This window comes from Solanum stenotomum, unplaced genomic scaffold, assembly GCF_019186545.1.
Source record: "Solanum stenotomum isolate F172 unplaced genomic scaffold, ASM1918654v1 scaffold29929, whole genome shotgun sequence".
Taxonomy (NCBI): Eukaryota; Viridiplantae; Streptophyta; class Magnoliopsida; order Solanales; family Solanaceae; genus Solanum; species Solanum stenotomum.
The window spans coordinates 57,392-70,697 of NW_026030719.1; the positions used below are offsets into that span (position 1 = coordinate 57,392).

At 38.3% G+C, this 13,306-nt stretch overlaps 1 protein-coding gene across 1 annotated transcript in view; it reads right to left on the reverse strand.

Annotated features, from left to right (window-relative positions):
• The window catches only part of LOC125851777 (uncharacterized), a 13,656-nt gene extending 12,288 nt beyond the window's left edge, over positions 1-1,368 (reverse strand). Inside the window, exon 1 of the mRNA XM_049531526.1 lies at positions 835-1,368. Within this exon, the coding sequence (XP_049387483.1) occupies positions 835-1,368 (534 nt within the window). The remainder of the gene's footprint in view (positions 1-834) is intronic.
• Positions 1,369-13,306: the final 11,938 nt, after the last annotated feature.

The following is a 13,306-nucleotide window of genomic DNA, read 5'->3' on the forward strand; positions in this document are numbered from 1 at the left end:
TGCTATCTACACATGGCACGAGTAGGCTTTGAAGATACTAAAGTGAGTTCCCTAAGTCTAACGACTATTATGTGAAAGTCCCCTTATGTGCTTGAATGTATCCAAAATGGTTTCTTAAAGAATGTTGGTCTATTGATGTTATGTTGTAAATGAAATGTCCTTATCTAAGGTAATCTTGGGGAACACTTAAGTGTGCTTGAAGAGGTTGTATGGGCGGTCACTTCTTGTCTCACTCAAGTGTGTCTTAAGATTATATTAGGTAGAGGTCCTATGGTAATGAAATGACATGTGTTCTTTTAAAGTTAAGCATGGGTTGTATATGGAGATATGTTAAGTATATGTATGGTTGGCTATGGTCTTATATGCTAATGTTGACTTGTATTATGTCTCTTATACTTATAAAGGAAAGGTTTTATCAAATGATATGAAAGCATTTACTTCCTTGAAAATGTCCTTTTTGGCATGTTTTTGCATGATCTCCATACTTAGTACTTAATTGTGCTAACCCCTTTCTTTCCCTTTTTGGACTAAAGTGTAGGGATTTGGAGATGATGACATGTCTTTTTAGTATTGTCTAAGTTGTGTATGGGATTAGTCCCGAATTTTGTACTCTAAAGTATTAGATGGTTTTGAGACATCATGTATAAAGTCTAGAAAGTCTTCCACTTGCTATTGTTTCTTTTTTTATGAAATGTTTTCTTGGATAGAAAGTTTTTAATTCCTTATGGTTTTAGTGTCTATGCGATGAATGAATTGCTAAGAGGCTTGTATTAGACCTCTTCGAGGTCGAGTACGCCGGTTACGACTAGGGGGTGATCCCGGGTCGTGACAAACCTCTTGGATAATCCTTAAATATGGTATTTCCACCTCGGAAGATATTATTGCTTCCGAACCATAAACCAACATATAAGGAGTTGTCACAGTTGACGTTCTGATTGTGGTACGATAACCAAGTAAAGCATACGGTAACTTTTCATGCCATTGCCTATGACTGTCCACTATTTTTCTTAGGATCTTCTTGATATTCTTATTTGCGGCCTCAATTGCTCCATTCATCTGTGGCCAATAAACCGTGGAATTTCGATAAGCAATCTTGAACCTTTCACAAGTTTCCTTCATAAGATCGTTGTTGAGGTTGGCTGCATTGTCTGTTATGATTGATTTTGGAATTCCAAACCGACAAACTATGTTGTTGCGAACAAAGTCTGCCACTACCTTCTTAGTCACTGCCTTGTATGTCGAAGCTTCGACCCATTTTGTGAAATAATCGATAGCCACCAGAATGAAACGATGTCCATTTGACGCGGGAGGCTCTATGGGTCCAATAACATCCATGCCCCAAGCAGCAAATGGCCAAGGGGAACCCATCACATTAAGCTCATTCGGTGGAACCCGTATAAAATCTCCATGCACTTGACATTGATGACATTTTTGCACATACCGGATGCTATCTCTCTCTATGGTCATCCAAAAATATCCGGCCTTTAGAATCTTTTTTGCCAAAGTGAACCATTCATGTGAGGTCCACATGTTCCTGCATGTATTTCTTCCAAAAGCCTTGTCGCTTCTGCGGCGTCGATGCACCTCAACAATCCTAAATCTGAAGTTCTCCTATACAATATTTATCCATTAAGGAAGAAATGATTGGCCATCCTCCTCAAAGTCCGTTTCTGGTTGCTTGTGGAATTTTCAGGATATTCTTGTGCTTCTATCAATCTTCTGATGTCATAGTACCAGGGTTTTCCATCCAGTTCCTCATCTACATGAAAACAGTATGCATGTTGATCATGTATCTCTATATCGATAGGGTCGATGTGATTCTTGTTTGGGTGTTGAATCATCGAGGACAATGTTGCCAAAGCATCGGCAAACTCATTTTGAGCTCGGGGGACATGCTTGAACTCAATCCTTGTGAATCTCCTACTCAACTCTTTAATGCAATGCAGATAAGGCAGGATCTTGATATTCTTAGTGATCCATTCTCCTTGTACCTGGTGAACCAATAAGTCGGAATCTCCTATCACCAAGAGTTCTTTGATGTTTATGTCAATGGCCATCCTGAGTTCGAGAATACAAGATTCATATTCTGCCATGTTAATGGTATAGTAGAACCTAATCTTAGCTGAGATTGGGTAATACTGACCTGTTTTGAAATTAAGACTGCTCATATTCCAACACCAATAGAGTTTGATGCTCCATCAAAGAACATTCTCCATCCATCATATGACTCTGATATATCTTCTTCTACAAACAAAACTTCTTCATCAGGGAAGTAGGTTGTGAGCGGCTTGTAATCCTGGTCCACCGACTTTTCTGCGAGGTGATCCGCCAAGGCTTGTCCTTTGATGGCTTTTTGTGTCACGTACACGATATCAAACTCGCTCAACAAAATTTGCCATTTTGTCAGCTTACCTATAGGCATTGGTTTCTGAAAGATGTACTTGAGTGGATCCATTCTTGAGATCAAGTACGTGGTGTATGCAGACAGGTAATGCCTAATTTTTTGCGCAACATGTTCGTTCCAACAAGGTGTATCTTTTCTCGTACGATGTGAATTTCTTGCTCAGATAGTAAATGGCTTGCTCTCTTCTACATGTCTCATCATGCTACCCCCAATACATATCTAAATGCATCATCCATGACAGATAGATACAATAACAAAGGCTTTCCAGGCTCTGGTGGGACCAATACTGGTGGGTTGGACAAGTAATATTTGATTCTATCGAAAGCACTTTAGCATTCCTCTGTCCATTTTGTGGCAGCATCTTTCTTCAGTAACTTGAATATGGGTTCGTAGATCACTGTAGATTGAGCTATGAACCGACTGATGTAATTCAGTCTTCCCAAGAAATTCACACGTCTTTCCTGGTCTTGGGTGGAGGAAGCTCTTGGATTGCCTTTATCTTTGATGGATCCAACTCTATGCCTGTCCTGCTAACGATGAATCCTAATAGTTTTCCCGCGGGTACTCCAAATGCACACTTTGCTGGATTCAACTTCAGATTATACTTACGCAACCTCTCGAAGAACTTTCGTAAGTCATCCAGGTGGTCTGAACTTCTTTTGGATTTGATAACGACATCATCCACGTACACTACAATTTCCTTGTGGATCATATCATGAAAAAGGGTAGTCATAGCCCTCATGTAGGTTACACCGGCATTTTTGAGACCAAATGGCATTACTCTGTAGCAATACACTCCCCATGGAGTGATAAACGTTGTCTTCTCTACATCATCTTCATCCATCAGGATTTGGTGATATCCTGCAAAGCAATCGACAAATGATTGTAACTCATGTTTTGCACAATTATCGATGAGTATATGAATATTTGGAAGAGGGAAATCATCATTAGGACTGGCCCTGTTGAGATCTAGATAGTCCACACATATTCTGATCTTTCCATCCTTTTTTGGCACAGGCACAATATTGGCTAACCATGTAGGGTAATTTGTGACCCTTACAATGTTCGCCTCAATTTGCTTAGTTACCTTCTCCTTGATCCTTAAGCTCAAATCCGGCTTGAATTTTCTTGTCTTTTGCTTAACAAGTAGACAAGTGGGATCAGTCGGTAATTTGTGTGAGACAATATCAGTGCTTAATCCTGGCAGGTCATCATAAGACCAAGCAAATACGTCAACATACTGCTTAAGCAATTCTATTAACTTTTGCTTTCTTTCAGCCTCCAAATGTATACTGACTCGTGTCTCCTTCACGATTTCCTCATCTCCTAAGTTGACAACCTCTATTTCATCCATATTGGGTTTCTTCTGACTTTCAACCTGCTCGATCTCCTGTGGCAGTCATGCTTTCATCATACTCTTCGTGATTTTGTTCATCATTTTCACCTTGCTCGGTGGATTCGTTACATGTCATAACCGTTAAACGAGGATTTTTATTAATATGAGTGCTGAAAAGTGCAAAAGGTAAGTAAAAATAAATAGATATTTGAAATAACGAGATTTTTTTAAAGAAAATAAAGACTTTTATTTCAAAGCATTCTAGCTTTTAGAAGAGGCAAGCAACAAAAGATTGGGCATGATTCAAGCCTCAATTTGATCATGCGAATTTTTAAAATCAAGACTACTTTTCCATACTACCAGGACTCTAGTCGAAACAGGGACGGGCTGGTGGTCCAATTCTGCAAGATTTCTCGAGGTTTGGCATCACGAATGGTCAACTTGTTGAGATTTATCCATTTCTCTTCTCCAGCCATGTCCACGAACAGATTGCCTAATCCTTCTACGATGTCATCAATGCCAACTTGATCTGGAATCAAAGTTTGTTCTGGTACAAAGATTGTATCGCTTGACCCGTGACAGTCTCTTCCTGAGGCAGGCTCATATCCTAGTCCGTTGGTGCCTCTCTGATGCTTCAGCTGGATCGGCTCAACTATGCCATTAGACTTAGGTCCAAGTCCATTCTTAGGTTGATATCCATACTTCAACATTTCTGACGCAACCATTTTCGCTGCACTTGACAACTTGGTATCTTTGGGCTCTGCTCCCTCATTGACCCTTATAGCTTGCATGAAAAGTGGCTCTGTCTAACTCGTCGGTGACTGGGATAGAATTAACAGAATGAATGGGGTGACTGAGCTCTCCGTGGACGGTAACTTCTGTGCACCCCCACTCAAACTTTACACATTGAGGAAGAGTGAAAGGAACCGCTTTTGCCATATGAACCCATGATCTTCCCAACAATAGGTTGTAATTAAACGATACATCCATCACTTGAAATAGAATGGGAAATTCAGTCGGCCCCACCTGCAATGTGAGATAGATTTCTCCAATGACACTTTTTTTGCGCTCCATCAAAATCTCTAACTTTCAGACAACTTTCCCTTATCTCTCCCATATTTACGCCTAAATCTCTCAAAGTGGTGAAAGGACAGATGTTGCATCCAGAACCACCATCAATTAAAACTCGAGTCACAATTTTATCACAACATTTGACTGCGATGTGAAGTGCTTTGTTATGACCAACCCCTTATGTAGGCAACTCATCATCGTGGAAAGAAATCTTGTTAGCTTCCACCATTCTTCCAATCGTTGCAACTAAGGTCTCACTTGTGGTCTCTTTTGGAAGGATCACTTCGCTTAACACCTCCATCAAAGCATTCCTATGAGCTTCAGAACTCATAAGCAAAGACCAAATGGATATGTGGATTGGCGTTTTCTTCAGCTGTTCTTCAACCGAATAGTCATTAGACTGCATCTTCTTCCAAAACTTTGATGCTTCAGCATCGGTAATATTCTTCTTTGGGTTCTGTTCTTTTCTGAGAACTCTTTGATTTAGGTCCTCTGGGGCATAACACCTCCCCGACCTAGTCATTCCTTGAGCCACAGCAGTGTGTCAATCATCTTGCCCTTGGCATTTGCTCGATAGTCCCAAGGGACTGCTTTGGTGTCATACTCAGGCTTCTTAGCAATTAGAGTGGTCACTATAACTCTTGGGAGATATGTTTGGACAGTCAGAGGTTCCCTTAGTTAAACAGTGATAACAGGTTGCGCTGAAGATGTCATGGCATCCGCTTCATCTACGTTTGGATAGTCGGGGGTCCCATATTCGTCATCCAAAGTAACCATGTTGACTTCCCGATTCTCATGATTTTGCAAGGGGTTGTTGTTCACATTGGGAGGTACTGGTGTGCATTTGATTACTCCTCTTCTGATCAAAGACTCGATCTGATTCTTCAAACCATAACAATCTTCTGTGTCGTATCCTTGGATTCCCGAGTGGTAAGCACATCGCTTGTTCCCATCAAAATTACGAGGGATTGGATCAGGAAGTTTTCCTTCAACTGGTTGCAGCACTCCCGCTGTCATCAACCTCTCAAACAATTAAGCATAGGGTTCAGCAATTGGTGTGTAAGCGCGAGCATTTCTATCTTCAGGATTTGGACGTGGTCTCGGTGCATATGCTAGTCTATTTTGGTGAATTGGTGCTTGGACAAAGACATATGGTCTTGGAGGGTTATGGTATGCTGGTGCTTGGGGTGGATTATAGTGTGGTTGGGTATTATACACTGGGACGTATGAAGTATACACAGAGATTTGGGGATTAGTGGGGTGTCGATGGGATGGTCCTCATAGTTGGTAAGTGACAGCTAAAACATCCTCTCTTTTCTTTTTGATGCCGCCAATGGAACCCGATTATATAGCCCTACTTGCAGCTTGCAATGCGACCATAGACTGAATCTTCCTAGATTTAACACCCTCCTCTATAAAGTCTCCCATCTTGACCAATTCTGCAAACTTTTGACCCATCATTGACATCATCTTGTCAAAGTAGATACCTTCTTGAGCTCGAATAAAGTACTTCGAAAGCTCACTCTCATATAGTGGTGGCTGCACCCTTGTGGCCTCAGTTCTCCAATGTCGTGCATATTCCTGGAAATTCTCAGGTGGCTTCTTCTGTATATTGGCCAATGGGAATCTGTCAGCAGTAATTTCAGTATTGAATCTGAAACGAGTCATGAAGTCCTCGGCCATTTCCTGCCAGTCACGCCATTTGCGAGGGTCTTGACGGGTATACCAGGTTAATGCTTCTCCAGACAAACTCCGAATGAACAACTTCATCATCAACTTCTCATTTTTTCCAACACCGACTAACTTGTCACAGTATGCCCTTAAATGTGCATGAGGGTCACCCTTTCCATCGAACATGTCAAACTTCGGTGGTTTGTACCATACCGGTATGTCAATGTTTGGATGGATGCACAAGTCATCATAATTCAGACTCTCTGTCCCTCTAGTGACTTGTAAGTTTTTCAATGCTTTTCTCAGACCTTGAAGCTAGGCATTTATCGATGCATCTTCTTTCAATCGAGCATCTTTCTCAATTTCTTCATATTGATCGACCTCGTATGGGACATTAACCACAGCTGGCATAGTGAAGGTAGGAGCCTCAGCGGCATATATGGGTGGAACATGTGGCTCATAGGGAGCGACGACATGTGCCCTAAGTATTTGTTGCATTGTAGGCATGGTAGGACCACGATTAGAAAGGTCAGGAACGGTCCTGAATGCGGTTGGAGAAGCTAGTGGAACTTGACCGTGAGTAGGAGCGTGTTGAGTCAGTTCTGGCTGATTTGGTAAGTCGGCAGAAGGCAAGTCAACCTTTGGGAAATAGATAGGCGTCTTGAAAGTAGGGAAAGTGGTCGCCGATAGTTTGGCCAAGTCTCGCACTTGGCGCAATTCTTCCCTCAAGATCTCGAGTTCTTGTTCCATGTGAGCCATTTTATCCTCGTTTTGAATGTCAGCTATACTTCGAGAACTTTTGGGATTCTCAATAGGTACTATTATGTTTGCAGCAGCGTTGAACTCGTCTTTGTCACTCATTTTTCCCTTTGATCGAAGGTTGTATCGTGAGTCAGCCAGTTTGCAAGTTGACACAACTCAACATACTTTTGGGGATAAATAAAGAAAAGAAAACAAAGAAAAAGAAAACTATGTTAGTTTGGGAAATATTGAAAGTTGTAACAAAAAAGTAGATGTAACACATATATACGCCAATTCTGCGACATTCAAAATGCGTCCTAATATAGAACCCCTTTTTGCCCGAGGTAGGCTTACGTTGCAATTAATTTGATAATAAATGATCAATTTAAACTCATTTTAGATTTGGAGCAAACATAACTTCATTGATTAAGGTTTGGCTATTACAACGATGTAGGCGATCAGAAGTCGAAGAAATGAAAGTACTAGGGTGGCCATAAGGCATACAAGAGGATAGGCCACATGACACTTTAAAGAGCTTATGAGGGAATTCAAAGAAGAAAGATGATTTATGGCCAGGTTGGAGCATCATCATCATCATTGTCCATATCATAGTAAGGACCCGGGTGATACTCTGGAGATTCGTCGATTTTCCATTCCCAGTTGTTTGAATCTTCCCTTGCATCAAACCCTATGGAACCATATTCTGAGTGAGCGTCTTCTACTGTTGGAACATGTTCATCCTCTATATGCATCACTCTTCCATCTCTAGGGTCATACAAATTAGGATCATGCTCTGAGTATTCTTCTGGATCATCTTCCATATCCTCAGTTGGCTCTCTAGGATCCTCTTCTGGGTCTTCCTCCATCTCTTCATTTGGTTCATCATCAACTGCCTGTATGAGATGGTCGATACACCGTGGGGTCACCTGCTGATACATAGTCGTAGTGATGTGTATGAGGTTCAATAGCTCCATGGCAATTTGATTTGACCTTTGAGTGTCTGTGAACCCCAAGATTCCCTCATAACTAGGCCTAGCAAGAATTCCTCTTATCATAAACCAAGTATAATATTCAGGCGTGCACCACGATTCAACCCCCATGTCTGAGTCAAGAATACTGCACCATCCTTGTACCAAAGCAGCGATCCTTTCGATTGGAATTCTTCCTTCATAATTGACCTCTATCAATGTCATATTTGACCATAGAGGAACGCCTTGGGTAATCCCAAACTGCTGGAGGACTCTTAAAGGTGCGTAGGGCTGGAAGCCTTCCAACCCAATCAACTCAATGAAATAGGCCTGGTTAGTTCTCAACAAAGCTCGACCATGAACCCACGGTAGTCGCCATTGAATGTGGTTCCCTGTGAGGTGGGTCAGGAAAAGGCACCAACCATCTTCATCATTTGGGGCATCCCACATGCCCAATCTCGTTGCATGGCTTCTGATTTTGTTGTGTAAGTCTGCTTCAGCACCATTTTCTGCATGTCTTTGATAAAAGTGTTCCAACACCCAAATCTCCAGCAACAAGTTACTTCCCTTAAAGTGATCATATCCTCTAGAGCAAAGGGATAATGATCAAAATATTTCTGTCAAGATCATGGGTACAATGGTCACTCTAATAGGTCCCCTAAACATGAAGATGACCATAGGCAGTAGGTTGATGTCGACACACCTTTTTTTCTTTGGGAAGATCATAATACCCAAAAACGTCGTCACGAAGACAATAGCCATGAGTCTCTCCCAATCAACCCTGGAGATGAAGAATTCTTGATGGAACCTATCATAGCTATGTCGACGACCAAACCTTTTAAACAGATAATCCAACTTGACCCATCATTCATCAATTCTTCGCAAACACTGGCCTACCCTCAAACCCAAAGACTGGAGAAAACTGATTCCTAATGTAGTGCGCGGGGCCAAAGGTACTCTGCCAGCCAACGGTAAGTCAGCAATTTGACTTATCTCTTCCAATGTTGGTGTGATTTCAAAATCTGTGAACTGGAAGGTCACCGTTGTTGGTTGCCAAAATTCAATCATTAGAGTAATGAATAACTTGTTTGCCTCCACATTCAGCATATCAGTTAACGACCCTAAGTGTAGCATAATCTCATTTTCGTAGGTCACTCGAATGTTTCTCCACCACTCTTTCAAAGTTCGGGGGACCTCAGTCATCATCCTGATATCAGGAAGGTTTTCGTTGATTTGCATCTGAAAGAAAGGGTAAAGGGTATGATGAGTTTATTTGCTCCAAATCTGTTAAGTGTTTAAGTTTGGATAATTTATATCAATTTCACACAAAGTTTGTGTCTCGAGTTTTAAAGAAGAAACTCATTGACATTTTGGTGGTTTCCTGAATGCAACGACAATACCGTATACTGTCTTGCCTAAGGCTATGCAACATGACCTATTTTAAAGAGTAAATTTTTTTCTTAGATGATGGAGAGTGAGACTGAGTAATTGCGAGAAGGTGCACTATCTTAATTGCACCAATTGTGAAACTAAGGAATCCAAAGAGAGTTTCGGAGGTGTGCAGAAACACCCCTCATGTGTACAGTGTGTATGTACGGCCAAAACTCGATAGAATGTGCAAATGACAATGTAGGAAAAGCAGTAACAACTAGTGTCTTAAAACAAATAAGGAACACAAGCTTAGATTTCACTTGCGACCTTTCAGTCAAAGCAATATATCAATAGCAAGCTGAAAAATAAACACGTAATCACAAATGTTGCTCGTAAATTGAGTTTTTCTAAGGTTAAAACCTAAATAAGTTACCCAGCAGAATCGCCAAATTGTCGCACCCTATTTCGAACAAGCCGAAACAGTTCGCAACATAATACGGCTGCCACTTTGTTTTTTTGGAAAGAATCATTTTGTTTTGTTTTAAAGTCGTCACCTAAATTTTAAGGAAAATATTAGGAAAACCATTTTTTAAATAAATGTAAACTCTGTTTGATTTGTGAAACCAGTGAGATTCTGAGTAAGGGTTTTGATTACTCGAGGGGAAGGTGTTAAGCACCCCTCAGAGCCTATCCGGAGATCATCCTTGAACTCAATTTAGGAAAAATATGATTAGAAAAACTTGTTTATTTATTTGCTTCAAAAATTAAATGATAAGTTAATTAGTTAGTTTAAGAAAAGAGTACACTACAAGGTACGACATATGTATGTCTTATAAAAGAGTAGTATGTTTATCATATTGTAAAATAAATAAATAAGTATACTTAAAATGTATGATAAATTCATATGTAAAAAATATATTTGTATCATAATAAACTTATCTTAAAATTATGTAGATGTTGAATTTGCGAAAATCTGTCATCTTATTAAGACGCAAAATAAATATAAGATAGTAGTTGAGTGTAAATATGTGTAATTTGTATGAAAATTCATAAAATAGAATTTCCTAAAAATTAAAATAAATAAATAATAATTATACTAAAATTTTGTGATCTAAGATAATAGTTGAGTGTAAATAGAGTTTGTGATATAAAATTTGTTTAATATAAAGTATAGTATATAATGTAATTTGTTTTTTTAAAAAAAAAAATATGTGAATGTTTATTATTTTATTTACATGTAGAGATAAGTTGACATTTGTAAAAGTGAGATGTAGTAAAATGATATGTGTATTCAAGTGTAGGGATTTATAAATTCTATAAAAATATGAGTAACATTGGTAAAAGTGGTAGTAGAGTATAACAAAATAATAGGTCATGTGTAGAGAATAATAAATCTAAAATATAAAAGTTATACCTTTATGTGTATGACATATATATGTATGTACCTTGTATTTGCAACCTGTTGGCATATTTAAAATTTGAAATAGCATGTTAAGAGATTAGAGTTTAGAAATATTTCATTCAAAAGTAAGAATAGACATTATATTTTATAAAGGGGTGATAAAAAAAATAGGCCAACTTTCCTAAAACAATATATATTTTGAAAGGGTGATTATTTTAGCCTTATATATCATTAAAGGTTTTTTTTTAAAAAAAACTAATTTTCAAATTCATTTGGAAATCCCAACTTATGAGTTTTATTTTTTCCTACTTAAACACCTAAATGAATATTATTTCACGCTTTTGAACTTCATTTGGACATCTTTTAAAACTATAAGCCCTTCTTTTCAACTTAAGAAGCCTAAAAGAATGTTATAAGTAAAAATGCTAACCCATTTTTTAAGAAAATATCTTTGTATCATTTGTTCTAAAGGTGTCTCAACTAATTTCATAAACAAATAATATTAGTTCACGTAAAACAAGCTTCAAAATAAAAGACAAACAATATATCAAAGCTTGTAAGTAAAGGTTGGCCAATATATCCAAACAATATAATTAAGACTCGAAAAGAGGAAGACTAAGAAATATTGGACTCCTAATTTGCGAGGCTCCAAGCGTTGCGATGATCCAAATTTGTTGTTGGCCTAACATTTTAGGCCAATAACGAGTTTCAAAGTAGAAACTCCAGCCCTCCAATTGTACATGAAACATAGAAGAAGAAAAAAGAGAGATTAGGAACTTAATATTGAGACAAAGAATCGATCAAACAAGTATGTGAACTTGAAGTGATACCTATGAATACAAGTTATATTCCAAAAAAATTAAAAAAATCTAAACAATATGTCATAAAAGAGTAGCAAACAAAGATGTGATATTATACTCAAATGAAGTATGTATTTCCCTCTTAAATCATGCGAGAAAGCAATCAACATGTGTTGGTACAAAAAGGTCCGCCTTTCTTCTTGTTTAAGAAATATTTGTTTGTAATGTGAGGAATGGAGGGTAAAAAAAAAAATTGATCCTTTCAAATAGTAAATAGATAGAGCTTAATTAAGATAAACTCAATTCGATTAAATTATAAGATGAAATATAAGTTATGAATAAGCTGAAACATGAAGGCCTACTGTTATTGACATAATATTTCTAAGGTTTCTTGGCGTAAATATCTCACAATGGCGTAAGTAGATTTATCATGGAGAGATGGTGCATAATTCAAGAAAAAGTGCAGGCATATACACTCTTAAACATATTTGTCCATTAATTCAGACTCTGTTTGGAGTACTTATTAAGTTTGAAAGTGAAGAATTAGCATGACTGAAAATTTAACAATGCAATGTTCAACCATTTCCATCAATGCTTTCTTGAAATTAAGTTTAACCAAAGGATTACTCTAGAGATACGACTTTCAAGCTATAACGCATTCAAAAGAGACGAAGACGTACAATGATTCAGCTTAATATGCAAACATTATATTAAAAATATTAGGATCAGATTTTCCCTTACCCGTAGCCCCTTTTAAGGAAAACAACAATAAGATCAGCTTGGGAAAATCTCTTCTTCTTTTTTATCTGTGTCGACAACTTCTTCGGAGCAAAGCCAATCATCAAGGTTTAGGAACAGAAAATACTCATGCTTTTATAATCAAGTAACTTTGAAGAAAATCAGGCAGTTTAATTCTCACACACGCAGTTTATGGAGAGTAGACTCCTAAAAGAACTAATGAATTCAAGCTCTAACGAAACTTCATACTAGCAACTCAACGAGTAAACATAGAAACTAACTTGACAGATACCAAGAGGAAGATTTAAATGATCACATATTTTCAGAAACTGAAAAATAAATAAATAAAATAACGACGAATACTGACCTTGTGTAGAGCAGCAAACTAGAACTTCAAAGCCAGGAGATTTAAACTTCGAACTTTCTCAAACTCTAATTCAAAAAAAGGAAAAATAAAAGGACCAGAAAAAGAAGAGAATTTTTGAACTCTAAAAAAAACTTGAAGTGTGTTGCAATATTTGCTCTTTTGGATAGTTCTTTGAATTTCCTGGATGATTGTTGGATTGCTCTTGGATCCGTTTTTTCTCCATCGTTGTTCGAGAACCCAAGGGGCACTTTATAGGCAATTTTGGAGAGGCTTCCATTCTCATACCCATAAGATTAAGGGTGAGATGAATCAAAATCTAATGGTCCTTCGTGTCCTTCACTTTTCAGGCGGAGTAATGGCGGTGGAGGGGCTTTTGAGGTCTACCATGGTTCAGAAAAGATGATGGAAGAGATGTAAAGTTGACATGAGAAGGATAT